General features: G+C 31.4%; 2 protein-coding genes across 2 annotated transcripts in view; both read left to right on the top strand.

The window, feature by feature from the left end:
• LOC139525072 (roundabout homolog 2-like) overlaps positions 1-2,628 on the top strand; it is a 34,861-nt gene extending 32,233 nt beyond the window's left edge. The window contains exons 11-12 of the mRNA XM_071320251.1: positions 301-420; positions 2,525-2,628. Of these exons, the coding sequence (XP_071176352.1) occupies positions 301-420; positions 2,525-2,601 (197 nt within the window). The 3' untranslated portion in view covers positions 2,602-2,628. The remainder of the gene's footprint in view (positions 1-300; positions 421-2,524) is intronic.
• Positions 2,629-3,230: 602 nt separating this feature from the next.
• Positions 3,231-16,910, top strand: LOC139523599 (adhesion G protein-coupled receptor B1-like). Its single transcript, XM_071317737.1, has 13 exons — positions 3,231-3,340; positions 4,169-4,215; positions 4,938-5,061; positions 6,633-6,736; positions 7,603-7,705; positions 9,726-9,876; positions 10,788-10,857; positions 11,313-11,379; positions 13,224-13,309; positions 13,630-13,756; positions 14,497-14,538; positions 15,551-15,634; positions 16,636-16,910. The coding sequence occupies exons 3-13, from the start codon at positions 5,044-5,046 to the stop codon at positions 16,729-16,731; spliced, it is 948 nt and encodes a 315-aa protein (XP_071173838.1). The 5' UTR covers positions 3,231-3,340; positions 4,169-4,215; positions 4,938-5,043; the 3' UTR covers positions 16,732-16,910.
• Positions 16,911-18,375: the final 1,465 nt, after the last annotated feature.

The following is an 18,375-nucleotide window of genomic DNA, read 5'->3' on the forward strand; positions in this document are numbered from 1 at the left end:
CTGAACCTCTCAACAGATTTTTACTTACATGATGTAATTTGTCCTCCCTACTTGCTGTTATCTATTCATCCGAAAAAAAAAAAACTGAAATTAACTCTGACATGAAATAATCGCACACAAAAATATACATTTGTACTTGCTCTTCTTTGATCTAAGAATGAAACGTTTCGAGAATCTTCACCAAGTAAGGCCTTACTGCATAATTTATTTCGATTTCTAGTCTGTATTTTTTTGTGAGGTGTGAGTTCGGTATACAACACTGTAAATATGAACATGATCCGTTTAAATGCAATATTTCAGTAACTGAAGTAGGAAAGACCATCTCTGACGAGATCACTGTGCCTGATCGTTTGAAAACGTCATTATCGTGGATTACAGATTCAGCTTTTGAAATCAAATTAAAAAAGAGTAGTCATCACGGTAAATATCCTATGATATCTCTTGCAGCATCAAAACACATATTTGTGGCCTGTTACTCTGATGATGAAGAACACTCGTTTGCCCAAACATTTATACAAACACATGTTTAGCGTTAAAGCAAATCGGTCTGAAACCAAATATATGAAACAGTACAAGGTCAATTAAGGGGGTTCGCGGGTCTAAATCATTTATATAGGATTTCTTTATATTTTTCTATAAATGAACTTTATCTTATAGTTAATAGAAAAATAAAATAAAAAAGTGGGGTCACCGTTCATTTGCGCTCACAATCGGCCTTCGAAAGAAGCATACATTTTTGTAAAGGTGGTTTTTTTCTGTTGAAGTAATAGGAGAAATAAAGGCAATATCGATATAAAAAAAAAGAAATTTATTACAAAAATCGCTAAAATTTCACAATAATTTAGTTTAAGTACAGCTTATATGGAAATTATATTAAAAAAGATAGGTCACCGATGAGTTGAAAAAGATATTTCAATTTTAGAGCCAAAAAATGGCATTTTTCCACCAAAGGGAGATAATTTGGAACTTGTTCAATGATGTATACATTTTGAAAGTCATCCGGGACCAACACGAATTGATTGTTATGAATGATTTTTGTACCATATGATAAAGTAACAACTACAAAAGTAAATAAATAAAATTTGTAATGAAAAACAAATGTTTGATTTTTTTCTGAAATTTTTATACCCTCGAGCCTCCTTAAGTCTAAGAACATGACAACTGTACTCCTAGTACATATTCATAATAAATACATGTGTAAGCTAGAAATAAACTTTATGTGAATATTATCACACGAAACTTGTCATTACGATAACACTGGCTACTTGGTCATGAGGTTTTACAATCAAGATACTTTTATTAGTAGCTTGGAAGTAAACATTCCACAGTTTTTATTAATAACAGGATCAAAAGATTTAACATTTCACACAAAAAAAAACCCAACACGAAACGACACATGTTGTCCCTATACATTTTTTGTATATTCCTATTTATGGTCGAGAGTTAGATTTTGAAGGCTTAAATGCTATAAAATGATTGAAACGCGTTAAATACAAAAGACCCTTTCAGAGACCACAAATAGTATAATATTGTAGGTCACGTTAGCCTGAGGTGTTTAAAACTTCATACCATAAATAAAATTTCTAATAACACTGGCTTCTTGGTCATGAGGTTTTACAATCAAGATACTTTTAGTAGTAGCTTGGAAGAAAACATTCCACAGTTTTTATTAATACCAGGATCAAAAGATTTAACATTTCACACCAAAAAAAACCAACACGAAACGACACATGTTGTCCCTTTATATTCCTATTTATGGTCGAGAGTTAGATTTTGAAGGCTTAAATGCTAAAAAAAAGATTGAAATGCGTTAAATACAAAAGACCCTTTCAGAGACCACAAATAGTATAATATTGTAGGTCACGTTAGCCTGGGGTGTTTAAAACTTACTATAAATAAAATTTCTAATTTTTGCATTAAAAAAGTGAATTAAACTCTTGCAGCTTTGAAAATATTTATTACCAAAACACCACAAATGCTTATAACATGAATAAACATTGGGGTAACGTTGCTGACCATTTCGATTCAATCATGTTTTAATATAGAAAAACGGAGTTATAATATGATTGTTGATTAGACAACCATCTACTCAAGTTCAAATGAGGTGGATATAAACAATTAATGGCATCCAACCAAATGGCCTTTAATAATGAGAAAAAAAACTAACCAGCTGTAAAAATATGAAGCCTTATTTATTACAAATCAATGAAAAAAAGTTGACAGACATGAACCAACGACACCCACTTTACTATATGTTCCAGACTTGGGATACATAAATACATAATGTGGCTAGGTTAAACACGTTTGTAAGCGCTCAAACCTCACAATCTATGTCCATTGGTGTAAATGCACAACACAGGAACAATGTGTAAAACACCATTAAACTTTATCGTTTAAAAATTGCAAGACTAGTCGAAAGTAAATCGGTGGCTTGGCATTCTCAATTATTTTATCACTTTTCGACTTATAAATAATGTATATAAAATAAAACAAGATAAAAGTTTAATGTAATTTGGTTTTATAGATTTGACAGGATATAGTAGCACATTCTATCGAAATGTTTCAAGATTCTTTCCAAAGTACTTGATGTTAAATGGGTGAGTCAAATTTTCAGATTGAAGATCTTTGATAACATTTAATTTGTTTTGCATTACATATTTTAATAAAAAAAATATAACCTTAATTCAACAAGAGTTGGAAGCTAAACAAAAATGTTTACGGTATAGAAGTTCATCATGTTAAGATACTTTCCAATTACTCACATGGTTGTACGAGATTGTCCAGTGTTTTTTTAACGTCTCAAGTTCTAATTGGAATAAGTAGTCGAGCTATTGTATCACTAACATGTCAACACTGTGGTTGTAAGTTCGTAGCTCTTGTGGCAGGTGCGATATATTTCAATCTTAATTGTCTACGGAATGTCTCTGGGTACTGCCTCTTTCGCCACCAATAAAAATTTGACCGCCACGACAAAACACAATAGTACTTTTATCACCAATCAATCAATCGATCTAGTGTGTGTTTAATCGTTAAGCTGCTGTAAAAATATAGCTAGCTAGAGACGTTTATTCTTCATTTTATATTATTGAATCCGTTACTGGTAGCGATCTTATCGCTTTGCGTTTTTACTTGAACACACTCGAGTTCGTATGTTTAAAGAATGGCAATACTAGGAACAAACGTTATTGTTATTTTAAAGTATTATTAATATGTTTGCATTTACAGGGAATTGCAGTCCTTTAATGAAAGCTATGATGTAAATTCTATCATAACTGATTTTACAATCGAATCAACAGCTTCTTCAGATCATACCTTGATTATAAAATTTGATAACTTATTAGTAAGTTGTGTTAATTTCGAATAAAAAAAATTAGATTTTTCTTTTTTTCTTCGTAAACTGCTGGAATTCACAAAATACGATTAGTTACAAACAGCTTTGACAGAGTAACACAGTTCATTTACGCTTGGTTTTTGTTTGTTTTCTTACATGCATCAATTGTGTTACTTTAGTACAGGTTCAATCAAATTTGAGTGCTCCGTCAAGTGGAATATATCATTACGCAATTTGATGATTAGTTTTTATAAAAGTAACACTTTATGAATTTAATGTTTCAAAAGCGTTTTGGGGATTTACATTGAATGACTTCAATGTAGGAACGAACAGTCTTAAAAGGATGTTTAAATACTTGAGAAGTAGAGAAATTATATGACAAAAAACATCAAAATGTAAAAAAAACCTAATCCTCCTTATGCATTGTTTGGTCAAAACTGGGAGTTTGAATTTTAATTGCAAATAATGTTATTAATGCTTTAAGTCTTCAATACACATATGAGGACACACTAAACACACATACTATTAGTCATTTTAACATGCCATGTGCATTTGCTTAGTTTTGTAAATAGTCGTACTCGTGAAAGATATCAGGCTTTGCAGGCTCATCATTTTAAATCATAAGTCTGAACGCGCATTTTGTCTACAACAACAGACCAGCGATGCGCGTATAGGTGTGTTTTTTCTACGAAATGTTTTTTAATAAGAAAGTATGATGTCAAAGTTGAAGCTGAACACAAAGTTCAGTGGATCGTTGAATTGAAACAAATATACATATTAAATTGCTGAAATTATCATCAGGAATCTTGGTTCATTTTTGATACTTTATTTTGCAAGGAAAAATACTCCAGACCTTTTTGTGGATTTTGGGATTTCGGTATTTCGTAAGTATAAAGATTTATGTGTTCGTGTAATAGAAACTGAGCAGAATATCATTCTTTTCAACCACTCAAAAAAATTGAGGTCTAAACTTAAATCCATAAAATGTTTGATAATTTGACAATTTGAAAATATAGCTCATAACATGCTTTTATGCATACATTAAAAAGTATGGGTAATTGGATTTAAATAGCTACAGGTTCGTTGTCCTAATTTATCAAATTTGGTAATAATTATGCATAGAAAAAAAACCCCAATTCAAAATATATGTTTTTATAAAAGCTATACTATCTGAGTTATTGTCCCGTATATGATAGACTAAAAAAATAAAAACAAAATCAGACAACAAGATTCGATAAAAACAGATAATAGTTATCAAAGATACCAATATTATAATCTAATACGCCAGATGCGCGTTTCATCTACATCAGTGACACTCAGATCAAAATTGTTATAAAGCCAAGCACATCATTTTCATATTTGTATTACATTCCTCTCTTAAAATTTGCACATTGCTTGAGCATCTCATTAAATTCAATTTAAAAAAAAGTATAAGATACTTAATTTTTCATGTATAACATTTCCACGAAAAAATGTCCATATACAGATTTAAAACGTTTAAAGTTTGTATAATACAATTAAAGCCTGTGGAGGAACACTATAGATAAGTTTTTTTCCATAAGTTAGATTACGACTCCCAATAACAACGATATCAAATGTTTTGTAGGAATACAGTAAACGGAGCATGGTCTATCTTTGGTTCACGACTTGTAGAATCAACAGATTCTTATACCATATGTGAATATAATCACACCACAAATTTCGCAGTACTGATGAGCCCAGGAAGAACAGTATGTTGATTTGTTTATTCCCATAACCTATACCATAGTATAGGAATAAATCTTTAATACACATTTACAATTTTTAGTTACAATCATTTTAGTATATTCTAAAGACAGTATACGTTGTAATTAAATACAGATGCCAAAGTTACTTATTTTAATGTGTTGTTTGATATCATTTCACCTTTGTATTTAAACAAATATCAGTAAACAAGTTCAAAGTACTTTGTTTATATAGTCGTGACCTTTTTAAAAGGTTTCACTCCACTTTTGCAGATCATTAAACATGACAATTTAATTGCAATTTGAATCACCTGTTATAAGCCTGGTAAATGATTTACTACCGAAGACATTTTATGAGAAGCAGCATGAAAGCATAGCCTTGAACATTTGACAATTTAAAAATTACCTTTATCTAAATCTACAATGAACACATTTGTACACTAAAAAGGTTTTAAGATTGCTCTATTACCACTATGTCCTACTGAAATTGTAGCATTGCAGATAAGTGGAATTTTTTTTTCTACGCAAATAAGTAACATAACAATCATTTAGACTCTTATCCACTCGGAAGTGTCCATTTTGATTTTTAACAATCTTTTATGTCTTTCTTTTTGTAATCAACAAGCTTCAGGTCACATTGCTCATCTAGCATACAAATGTTTTATCTAGCGTCATAATAGTAACCACTTTGTAGTACAGATGTATGTTGCACATGAAAAAGTTGTGTATTCCCTGGTGTTCTTTTAGAAATAACCAAAGGTAATTTACGACTAAAAGATACGTTCTCCTTTAACAAGTTAGTCAAGCTGGATAGCCTCTATAAACTGTAGTAAGCATTAGATCTGTAGCAAAACTATTGGTCAGTATCTACCTTATAGTAACTCGAAATGTGTCTTATAATTGGATTGTAAAGTGCTGATGCCAATCTTTTTAGTGTTTGATTAGACCTTTGAAATATTGTTTACACAACAATCTATTGATAAAACCAAATTCATTATATATACCGCAGGCTTATAACAATATATGATTTGATACAATAAATGCACGTATCAGTGGCACTCAACCAAAATGTATAGAATGCAAAATCAAATACAAAGTTGAAATGCTTTGGGTTGAAAACCTATAGCCTGTCTGGTGTATTAGTTTTTCATTACTTTTTGTCAAATCGTCAAAATGAAATAAGGAGAGGTGGCAATGACAACTATCCACCTAAGTTCTAAAGATTTGTTTTTCTTGTTTTACAATTTGTCTTTCGGAGTTTTTATTGCTTCATATACGGTTGTACTCATTGTTGAAGGCCATTCGGTGACATATGGGTGCAATCTACCACGTTACCGGAACTTGGATGGATAGTCAAACCAAATCTCCAAATACCTATATCAGAGTTTGGAATAATTTTTAACAATTTTTAGGAAAGGATTGTTCATATTGTATGTTACCATATCCATATGACTTTGTTTTAATATCATTGCGTTGATGCTCATCTCCTCGCTTTTTATGCCTCACATTTCGTTTCGTTCACATACATCAAATGCAGAATTATATTACCGTTGATTTGATATTTTTCTATTTTCCAGCCTTTGTCTCACACCTTTGCATTGAGCCTTATATCAGCCATAGGATGTGGAGTATCCATTTTGTTTCTGGTTATTACAATTATCATTCATTATGCACTTTGGGGGTAAGTTAAAATCTGGTAAGAGCAAAAAGTTCACTGTTCTAATCAACCTTTACATGTTGACTGTAAGGATTTAAAGGTGATAATACCAGATTGATTTAAATAATCCATCTAATATCAGTTCTTGTACTTTTTCTTTCTTTATAAATACTCTTTTTTTTGTCTTTATATTTTAAAATATTGCCTCTTGGTTTCTTTATTTTAATGACAAAGCTTGTCGGACATCTTAAGTTGCTCTAATTTTTATCTATATTTGCAATTTAAGAATTTTCATTTTAGAGCAATTGCACAAATTCCTTTTCATGCTTGTGTTATATTTTTTGAAACAATAGCTATCAAGTTACATTCTCGGATATTAGGCATGCTTGGCAACATATTTTGAAACTGGCGATTCGCGAGATAGAAAATAAATACGATGTGGATGAGAAACTGATTTCTGACTTTGTATTTAAATTATATAACCTACAACTGACAGGCTTTACTGGAATCTCGATATCTAAGACCGCGAAAATATATCTCATGGTGACTGATAAATTCATTCAATGTAAACTTCAGTCAATGTTCCTCATAACAATGAAAATAAAAAAGTGGCTTTAATAATGCGGTCAATTCAGTTATCAATTGTCTTTAAGGGAATGATCTGATCAGTATTGAATTTTCGGCAATGTAGAACTTGTTAGATCTTTCAATTTAAAAACATTGAAATAATTATGTTAAAGTTATGTCACGAAATACTTTTTTCAAGTGCCAATTGCACGAGTGAAACCAAAAGTAGTTTAAAAAAGCAAACACAAATAATAAGCAGAAATTTTGCATTCCGCGAAAAAAAAAAATCCACCGACTGTTATTACATCTGTTTTTTTTTGTAGATATGTAAAAAATGATAGAACAAAAATATTAATGAATTTATGTGTGGCTTTAATTCTGTCTTATTCCCTATTCCTTGTTGGTTTAACACGGACAGAAATCAAGGTAAGAACAAAAACGACAACATTTCTCTTTGTAGTTTATATACATGTTCATGATGTAATTATTTTGTTTATACATTGAAAGTATTTCACATTTACAGTTTCGACAATTTGTCCCAAAATTTAGTATGCTCAACATGAACCTATCATTCATATTTCTTTTTAAAGGGTTGGGTTGAAATAACCATGATCTGGAACTAGAAAAAAACCTCATTGATTTACTTGAATTACTTGACATATTCCAGAATAACACAATCCATACCAAAATAGGCAAAACTGAGAGTCATCAATGTGAATGCTTAGTGCAATAATAAAATTTATTTATTTATTATTCAAAATTCGCGACCTTTACCATGTCTATGGTCCGAGACCACAACTATTCGTACTGCATTTCTTTTAGAACATAAATAAAATAAAAAAAAAATCCCACCTGCGCTTTCTCAAAGAAATTTTTACAGTGTGTTGTACTACTTTTGGGACAAATTATATCAAAATTTTAGAAAACTTTATCGGCTCTAACTCAAAATATGGACAATTTTATGTTTGGGGCGTCTTGAAATCTTTGTACAGCTTCCGAAGTGCTAATTTTTAACCTTTTTCAGCTGGACAAATTACTACTTTCCTTTACAATTCTGGACTCAAATTGGTTTACAGTGTAATTTCACCCCCTCCTTGCAATTTGAGGCATTAAACATGGAGAAGTAAATTTGGAAGGGGTATAAAAATTAATGGCAAGTAACCCACTGTCAACACTAGGGACTATCTTCGTGAACAACGAAAATCAAGGGAGTCTCGGACCTAATATATTTGAAAACTAGTTATTCGGCGAATTGAATAATTAAGAAATACAATCGAAAAACAGCACAACACAATAATCATAAATTTACGATTTCTGTTCGTTCATAAGACTTTTCACGAAGTACATATGTTTTGGTGTGGCATAGTACACTAGAGAATATCCTGTTTACAAAACTTTGAATTTTTCGAAAAACTAAGGATTTTCTTATCCCAGACATAGATTACCTTAGCCGTATTTGGCACAACATTTTGGAATTTTGGATCCTCAATGCTTTTCAACTTTGTTCTTGTTTGGCTTTTTAAATATTTTGATATGAGCGTCACTGATGAGTCTTATGTAGACGAAACAAGCGTCTGGCGTACTAAATTAGAATCCTGGTACCTTTGATAACTATAAATCATAACTGCAGAAGATTAACACCAACAGGATCAAGAAAATGAAAAAAATATAATAACTTAATAGCGCATATGGGTTGAATTAGAAAAAACATGTGATTTTGTGGCATTTTCCTTAAGAAATTCTTTGGGGAATAAAACTTAATTAAGTAATTCAAAGAAAGGAACAGACAATAACAATTAAACCAAAGAGTAAACAAAGACTCACAAAACCAAGGGACATTTACATCAACAGTAATAAATAATAAATAAGAAACAACACGAATTCCACTAAAAACCGGGAGTGAAATCAGGTGCTCCGGAAGGGTAAGCATTTCCTGTACCGTATACGTCACCCGTCGTGTTATTTATTTGTTCAGTTCGGTAATGATGGAAGGTTATTATGACTGAGGAAGAATATCAAATATTATTTCTGATACACTTTTGTTATAATGGCCAATCAGCTCATGATGGCGACCGTAAAATTTTTTGAGTGATGACCTTAATTTGATTGATGCATAGCACTGTCTTGGCAACTTTTGAGAAAGTAGTATTCCTCGTTCAACAAAATCAACGAACTTTGAGCTAGAGTAACGTATCAATTGAGACACTTATACTCCATATGCTGGTGCCGCTGGGATGTTGCTACACAGAAATGGAAAGTTGACTATAGGAAAATTAAAATCATCGCGTTTGTCATAAATTTTGATATTCAACCAAAATTTTTCACTGACGTCAAACAGATGTACAGTTTTGTATGAATAACGTAAGACTTAAAACGTGAAGTACAATAAAAAATAAACGAGTTCCATGTGAAATATGCAATTGTATTTGATCTATCTCATTTAAAGGAAGTATGTACAGCGATCGCAGTTGGTTTACACTATATGTTCTTAACAGACTTTTGTTTGATGCTAGCGGAAGGAATTCAAATTGTGAGAATGGTTGTCATTGTTTTTTCTACGAGATCTATTGTACATTGGTTGTTACCTCTTTGCTGGGGTGAGTGTCGTTTTTAGAGGAACGGTTATCATAGACATTGGCTACTCTTGACTTTCGGCCCATTCCTTTACGATTTATCATAGTGACATGCATATATCAAAGATATTTAATTTTCTTTTTATGTTAAACAGCTGCGTGGAATTAATTTTATATGAAACATATGAGTATTGTAACATGCAGACATTTTGTTTTGTAAGAGATAAAGCAGATATCTAAAATTATCGCTAGTTTTCAAAATTTTCCTTTGATCTTACTGTTTTAATCATTTCCTTTTTCAGCACAGTACAGTGATGTAAAAAATATCACTAAAGGGCGCACGTGTCACTTTCAATGTAAACATCAATGTCGTCATAGGTAAAACCAGCATTAAACAGATTATCATTGGTCATCTAAACTCGATTACTTTCCTTACTTTCGACGTACGGCTCAATCTAGAAAAGCGATCTTGTTGAGATGATCAAAGAAAATCTATAAGCATTAGTCAAAGGACACACGGTTTTTAAACAAAAATGTTTTGAAAACGCAAACAAAACGTATTTTATAATTGTCTAACGATAGTTAAAAACGAGCAAACTCAAAATAATAAAGACGAATGAATTTAAAAAAACTCGGAAAGGGTAAAACTTTTTCCAACATACTTTTCACATTCTTCTTTGTTTATACATGCGTTTGCTAGAAGATGTTGTAGCAAAATTAAAAACCGCCGTTGATAACTTTATTTGATATGTTTCATTAACAAACAAATGCCTAGATTATCATCCTGCAATATGTGTGTATAGCATGTGGAACACATTTAGTGTCTTGAAACGTGACACTTTCTTTACATTCACTGAACATTTTTAGAAAAGCCTCGACACAGTACCTAGAGTACAGAACTTGCGTCTTTTAAAGAAAAATATATTTATTTTCAGTTGTACCTGGTATTATTGTTGCAATTTCTGCTGGCGTGACACAGTTAAAAGGCTATGGTAACTCACAGTTGTGCGTATCTAATAAGTAAAAGCTGAATTGATATGAATGATTTAAAATCTTGTTACCTTTCCTTTATTTTTCGCGCTATTTTCTTTTCAATTAAACAAAAAATTGAAATATATAAAGTATTTCAATGTTTTTATTACTTTCTAAATAACAGTTAAACAAAATATAAAGGTTTTTTTTTTATTAAAAAGACTCTACTGTAGTATGATGTATATATTGTTTGTTATAACTATACAAGAGTAAATATATACTGGTCATATGAGCAAATTTGTAAAAATTCTAAATATAGTATATCAATGATTGAATAAGTTAACCTGCTAACATATGGAATCATATGTACATCACCTTCTGCATAATATGTACTCATACTTACGCCTCAACCTAGTAGATTAAGCTTATTAATTGTCAGCATGATTCAAATATATGAATATATAATATTTTTTGTTTTATCCATTCAGTTGTTGGCTGACCCTTGAATCTAACCTTGTTTGGGCGTTTATTGGACCGGCATTGCTAGTCATTTTGGTACGTATGTCAATTATAGAAAAGATATGCATATGTAGCTAATCGAGTTCAGTAGTAATGATTATATTATACCAACATATATTAATACTTCCGGTAATTGTTATCATTTTGCAATTTGCAAATTTGTCTTTTTAATTGAATTTTTTAAACAGCCAAATAATAACAATACCAATAATCCTATAATAACGTCTTTTCATCCACTTGTGTGCGTATAACGGAATTTCGCGTCGTGTGCAAATAAATAAATACTGGCAGCTTGGAACACTATCGGCCTTTTAATTATGATCTTTCAAAGCTTAAAACGTAGCCATAATTAACTGCTGTTTTAAATAATTAAAATTCGTTAACAATCAAATTGAGAATGGAAATGGGGAATATGTGAAAGAGACACCAACCCGACCATAGAATAGACAACAGCAGAAGGTCATCAATAAGTCTTCAATGCAGCGAGAAATTCCAACACCCAGAGGCGTCCTTCAGCTGGTCGCTAAATAAATATATATATACTAGTTCTAGTTCAGTGATAATGGAGGTCATACTAAATTCCAAATTATACAAAAGAAACTAAAATTAAAAATTACACAAGACTAACAAAGGCCAGAGGCCCCTGACTTTGGACAGGCACAAAAATGCGGCGGGGTTAAACATGTTTATGAGATCTCCATCCTCCCCCTATACCTCTAGCCAATGTAGAAAAGTAAACGCATAACAATACGCACAAAAAAAAAAAAAATATACAAAAAGAAAAAAAACAATCATCATGTAGAAAAAAGAGATGTAGTATGATTGCCAATGAGACAATTATCAACTAAAATTAAAATAACTTATAGTCAAAAGGCGAGATTGTGCATGAGTGTTCTACATACATTGTACATGAAGCATCTCGGAAGTTTAAAAGAGGGACGAAAGATACCAAAGGGACAGTCAAACTCATAAATCTAAAACAAACTGACAACGCCATGGCTAAAAATGAAAAAGACAAACAGAAAACAATAGTACACATGACACAACATAGAAAACTACAGAATAAACAACACGAACCCCACCAAAAACTAGGGGTGATCTCAGGTGCTCCGGAAGGGTAAGCATTCGAAGAAAATATCTTAGATCTCACTTTTTCTTGACTATTTGCTCATAAAGACAAACGGATAATTTCATTTTCCGTAACGTGAACCTTCAATCTGCAAGCTTTTTTTTCACAGTATAACATACAAAGTTACCATAATAGAATGATGTCCAAAAATTAAGCTTTGATAACGGACAAACAAGACAAAAGAGGTAAAAAAGCACGAAACAAAATGTAAATATCTATCTTTGGTATAAGCAAGTGAAACCGAGAATGACACGGTGAAAAAAGAGAAAGCAGATAATTTCACAAAACTCGACATAGATACACAACACTGACCAACAAAAACTCCTCCATAAATGATCAGTTCAGGTGATTCTGAATGGTATCCTGCTTTACTTGTGGCATCCGCCTTAGCTAGTTCGAAATTTTGAGATGAATCTCGGCCGAGGCAAAAAGAAAGTATTGTGGTTACGACAATGAAATATATACTTCATCACCCGTGACACAGCAATTCCATAACGATTAATCAACTCATTGTGGGGTTCGTTAATTTGTAATTTTCTATCAAGGAATTTATAAAAGGAATATCGTATCATTCTTTTTGTTTTTATTATCAACCGACCCTTATTGTCAATTTCTATATCTAAAAACAACAACAACAAAAACAAAAAACATTCCAGCAACACGTGACCACAAGATATGGGTCAGACTTGCATAACTAAGTAGTAAACAGCAGCTGTGTTATCTATTATTTTCAAACTATTGTATCATGCAGATTAACTTTGTTATATTTATCATAATGATATATAAAATGATGACCAGTAGAGGGATTGCTGGGAAAACGCTAAGAGAGAAGTCTAGGTATGTAAGTTTATTACTTTTTTTCTATTTTTTTTAAATTTTTTTACACATTTTGATATGATATAGAAATAAGTTCAGTTTATAAGTGCAAAATTTCTTCGTAATACGCAGTTTGTCTATGCATTTTTGTACAATTCATTTACAAATGTAGAGAAATAAATAGAAGTTAGTGGGAATTCTACACTTTAAAAAGGGCCATATAACAAAGGAAAACATACATTAATAGTTAGTTGTTTGTAATTTAAACATAAACAATTATTTTTAGTCATTTAGTTTACAATAAATCACTTTTCTGTTATCAATTTATTTGTCTTCTCTAGGATTGGTTTAAAAAGTATCTGCGTTATTGTACCATTATTTGGAGTTACATGGGTGCTTGGTGCATTATCGGTGAACGATGACCTAGTCATATTCCAATATCTATTTGCTATTTTCAACTCTCTCCAGGTATTTATACAGTTCTACAAGTGGTTCTTTGAACAAGTATTGTTTATGTCAATTTTTATTAATTCAGTTCTAATACATTTGACAGACTATCAACTGTTACGTTATGCTCGTTCATATTCATATTTTTGAAACTTCTTTAACCAAAAAGAAAATTATTCTTGAACAACGAGGAAGAACGACATAAATCGACACTTCATAAGTTTATCAGTCACTATAACAAATGTACTGTGCAATACGATACAACTGTCTAAACTCGCTAGGGACATGTTTTCATAGTATAAGATTTTGTAAAATAGTCGCCGTACGTGTATGTGTAATTTAACAGATTACGTTTTTTTCCAGATCTTGTCCTATTCCTGATTGTGACATTTGAACTGAATGTTGATTCACATATGAGGAGATGCACATATAACTTGCGACTCTTACTTTTTTTTTTCTTTAACTTTTATCGACCCTCCCTTAACTTGCTCGTTTTAGCATTGATGCTATTCCCTCAGTTTTTGTGTGTTTCCATACTTGGTATCATCTTAATCGATTATGAGATTTACACATCTGTACACTATTGTTGCTAATATTAAAAGATCGGACATGGTAAAAAATATAGCTCTATACATACAATCTTTTTTGATTTTGTATAACCGTCAGCATCGCGGATTGTGCTGTCTTTAAAACATTAGAATTGGTGTAGTTATTCCAGTCTATTGGAAAATGGTGGTTATAATTAATTTCTTTTTAAACAGGGTTTCTTTATTTGTTTGTTCCACTGTTTCTTAAATAAGCAGGTAAGTGTAAGTCTAAAAGACGAATACACATTGTAAATCAATATTTAGCCTTTTATTTTTTAAGCATATACCAATTTGGTATAATCGCAATAAAAACAAACCTACTTATATTATTTCATCTTATGGTATGATTATATTGCTATAAAAAAAGTAAAAATAAAAAACAACCAAACTTACAAAGGAAATTCAGAAAGTTTATAAAATAGCAAAATCGAAAGGGTTAACCCATCTAACGAATGGAAAACAACTGTCATACACTGACTTGGTACGGATTTCTTACGTAGACAATGGTGGATTTAACCTGGTTTTACAGCTTGGTAGATACCTCTCTTTTATGACAGTCGCATTGAATTCCACTATATTGAAAACAATGTGTGAGCAAATAGTCAGATCATGCAGATATAATCGGTAAACACGATACAGCAGTCAACATTGTTATATAATCTTAATCACCATCAAAACAATTTACTGTTTAAAGAAATAAAAAAAAGTCATGTAGACAAAGTTTATTAGCAAAAAGTGAAACACAACAATTCTAAATTGAAAATAGTACAATGACATGATGTCTTTATTGTATTCCCATTAAATTATCAAATGTTCCTATTGGTATATTTTACAGAAACGGGAAAAAACAAATATTTGAATGTTTAATTCATGCACAATGTACAATACAATTCCTTCGGCTCTTTTTGAAATTCCTGAGATTGTATTTTAACTTGTGAACTTAATTACAAATATATTTTAAATTTTCGACTCCTATGACCTCTGTACAAATGTATATACATGTATGCATTTGTTAAGGTTAAAACGGATGTTTAGGCAAACAGAAAAACAATGCGTATCAAATGAGAAACAAATATCGAAAAATAATAATGAGCTTCCAGTAGTGTTTGTTGTTTTAAATACTATAATTCCTTCTCAATGTGTTCATGTAATACTATGTAATATAAATTCTTTGCAATCTTTTATTCGTTCTTTTCAAATAATTAATTCCGTTTCATACTTTGTTTAGGTTAGGCAAGGTTTTAATCATTATCAGAGACGTCAAAATTCAAACCGTTTAGATTCGAAACTATCTACCAATTCTACTAATACTGTGAGTATATGATTATCAGAAATGACAATGTTTAAAATAAAAAATCATACAATAATAAACACACACACCATGAATAGTTAAGCTAGGTAATAAAATCACTTACTATATCCAGAATATGGCCATTAAATTAAGATTTTGTTTTAAAATGGAAGACAAAAATACCCAAATGGTTATATTGCATACAAATCGATTTTTCTTCCCCTGAGTTCACCACCAAGCGATCGCGGACTAGAGTAAGTATTTCGGATCTTGCAATACAGTTCGGATATTCTCTGAAGGACATAAGAACATCGAAAACTGTGCATAACTATTCTGTTTGTGTTTGTTCCTTTTCGGCTTATTTGAATTTCCAAATAGCTCGAGAGACTTATCAATATTATTGCTTAAAAGTCAGTTGAAGTATGTCTCTTGGTGCAGATTTATTTGCTGCGATGAAGACCAATTGATGTACTGTGTGTTGTTCTCTGATGTTAAGCCGAGCTGAAGCATATTTTACACATTCCTTGTTTACATCCCTATTCAATTGGAACCAGGAGCATTGACATTAATCCAGGATATTTGGGAATCTTTTCTTTTCTCACTTTCTATTAAGTAGATAAACGTAATAGATGAATTGAAAACAATGATTACAAACTGATTAAATACACTGTGCCCGCAAGATTCGATGCGATTCAGTATAAATATTAATCTGAATATTTCGATTAGATAGTTGAGAAAGCGACACAAAAGCAAGTATCCTCATTTTTCTTAAATGAAAAGAAAATACTAGTATATATCATCGAATTTTTGATCGTTTCAAAGAAGAAGAAATGAATAAAAAAAACCACCAAGAAGCTTTTTTGAAGTATTATACCAAAAATGGAAATTGATTTTAAAGTATGTTTGGTTTCAAAAATAATTAATCAGATTGATATCTACCTTGTATTGTTGTACATTGTTTTGTTTTGTATTTCAATGCGTTTCTTTGTCTTTAGTAATTAATTCTATTTTTTTCAATGTAGGACATCAAGAAAATGACATCAAAGAATGAAGAGCGATACTTGTACTCGAAGGAAGAACCACAGAAAAGAATAAAAAAATCCATCTCAACCAAATAAGATGCATCCATGATTTACTGTACCTTAATGATACAGTTCCAATTGTGTGTTGATCGATTGTTTATGTGATATAATGATATCCTGTAATTGAAATACAGCATATTTTTTTCGGAATCTATTAACCTGTTTAATGTTTTAATTTGTTTGACTGTTTATATTAATACCTTTTTACACTCACAAACAAGCTAATTAAAAATTTGCTGTATACATGTATTTTCAATTTTTCTTCTAAATTTACGCTGCATACCACACGTTTTGAAATCTGGATGGATCTAAGACCATCAAATAATTCATAATATGAAAAGTCCATTAGATATTGCCCAATTGAGCTTTACCTGAAAGGAGTAGCAAATAGATTTGATAACGATTGCAATAACATTAACGATACCATTTTCCTGCACCAGATGCGCATTTCGACAATACATGTCTCTCCAGTGATGCTCGTCGCCAAAATATTTGAAATCAAAGCTCATATAAAAGATGAAGAGCTATAATCCAAAAGGTCCAAAAAGTATAGCCAAATCTGTGAAAGGAATCAGAGCTTTGTATGAGGTAGATATGTTTCTTAATTTATAACAATTTCTAACATTTTGTAACAGCAAATTTTAATAACACAAAAAACACGTATTTTCATGCCAGTACCGAAGTACTGGCTACTGGGCTGGTGATACCCTCGGGGATTAACAGTCCACCAGCAGAGGCATCAAATAATTAGGAAGTGTATTTGACCATTAGTATAAAAAAGCGTTGACAATTTTGCATAATAGCGATGTTGTTGAATCACAATGACTTTTTAGCTCAACTGGCCCGAAGGGCAAAGTGAGCTTTTCTCATCACTTTGCGTCCGTCGTCCGTCGTCGTCGTCCGTCGTCGTTAACTTTGACAAAAATCTTCTCCTCTGAAACTACTGGACCAAATTGAACCAAACTTTGCCATAATCATCGTTGGGTATCTAGTTTAAAAAATTTGTCCGGTGACCCGGCCAACCAACAAATATGGCCGCCATTGCTAAAAATAGAACTGTCTACCAACATATCGAATGTTGGAGAAACGAGTACACATATGCTTTGCTCATTGTTGAAGGCCGTACGGTGACCTCTAGTAGTTAATGTCTGTCATTTTGGTCTCTTGTGGACAGTTGTCTCTTTGGCAATCATACCACATCTTTTTTTATATACACACGTCATTTATAGAGTGATGAACAAATTCATTCAGTCATTGAAGCGTATGAACAAAGATTGCAGTGAAGACCTGATGATTTTTCAATCTTTAATCTTGAAATCCCGAAAGTGACAAGATAAGCAAGATTCCTGTTTCGACCGCCCAGTTCACTAGAGTCGATAGTGTTTATTTTAAACCTTTGAAAAGGTAATGTACTCTGATTTGTTTTCTTATTTTTGTGATATAACCGTTGAAAATTATGATTCTTCTGTTTCTAGGATGTCATTAAGATGACACACATTATTTGAGCAGCGTCAAAATAAAGCTTGTAACATTGATTAAATAAAAAAAAAGAAAGAAAAAAAAAAGGTAAACAGATTCTAAGTTTTCAAGTCCTTCATGCAAAGTTTGCTTTCGATGGATTTGGCTATTGTTTATGTTCTTTTTGGTCTATAGCTCCTCAACATTTTCGGTCCTACTTAC

The sequence above is a fragment of the Mytilus edulis genome, chromosome 5 (genome assembly GCF_963676685.1).
Source record: "Mytilus edulis chromosome 5, xbMytEdul2.2, whole genome shotgun sequence".
Taxonomy (NCBI): Eukaryota; Metazoa; Mollusca; class Bivalvia; order Mytilida; family Mytilidae; genus Mytilus; species Mytilus edulis.

Bases quoted from the DNA above. Each gene is read 5' to 3' on its own strand.
- LOC139523599 (XM_071317737.1), top strand. The intron at 10,858-11,312 runs GTGCGTATCTAA...TTATCCATTCAG, and splicing joins GGCTATGGTAACTCACAGTT to TTGTTGGCTGACCCTTGAAT. The intron at 14,539-15,550 runs GTAAGTGTAAGT...TACTTTGTTTAG, and splicing joins ACTGTTTCTTAAATAAGCAG to GTTAGGCAAGGTTTTAATCA.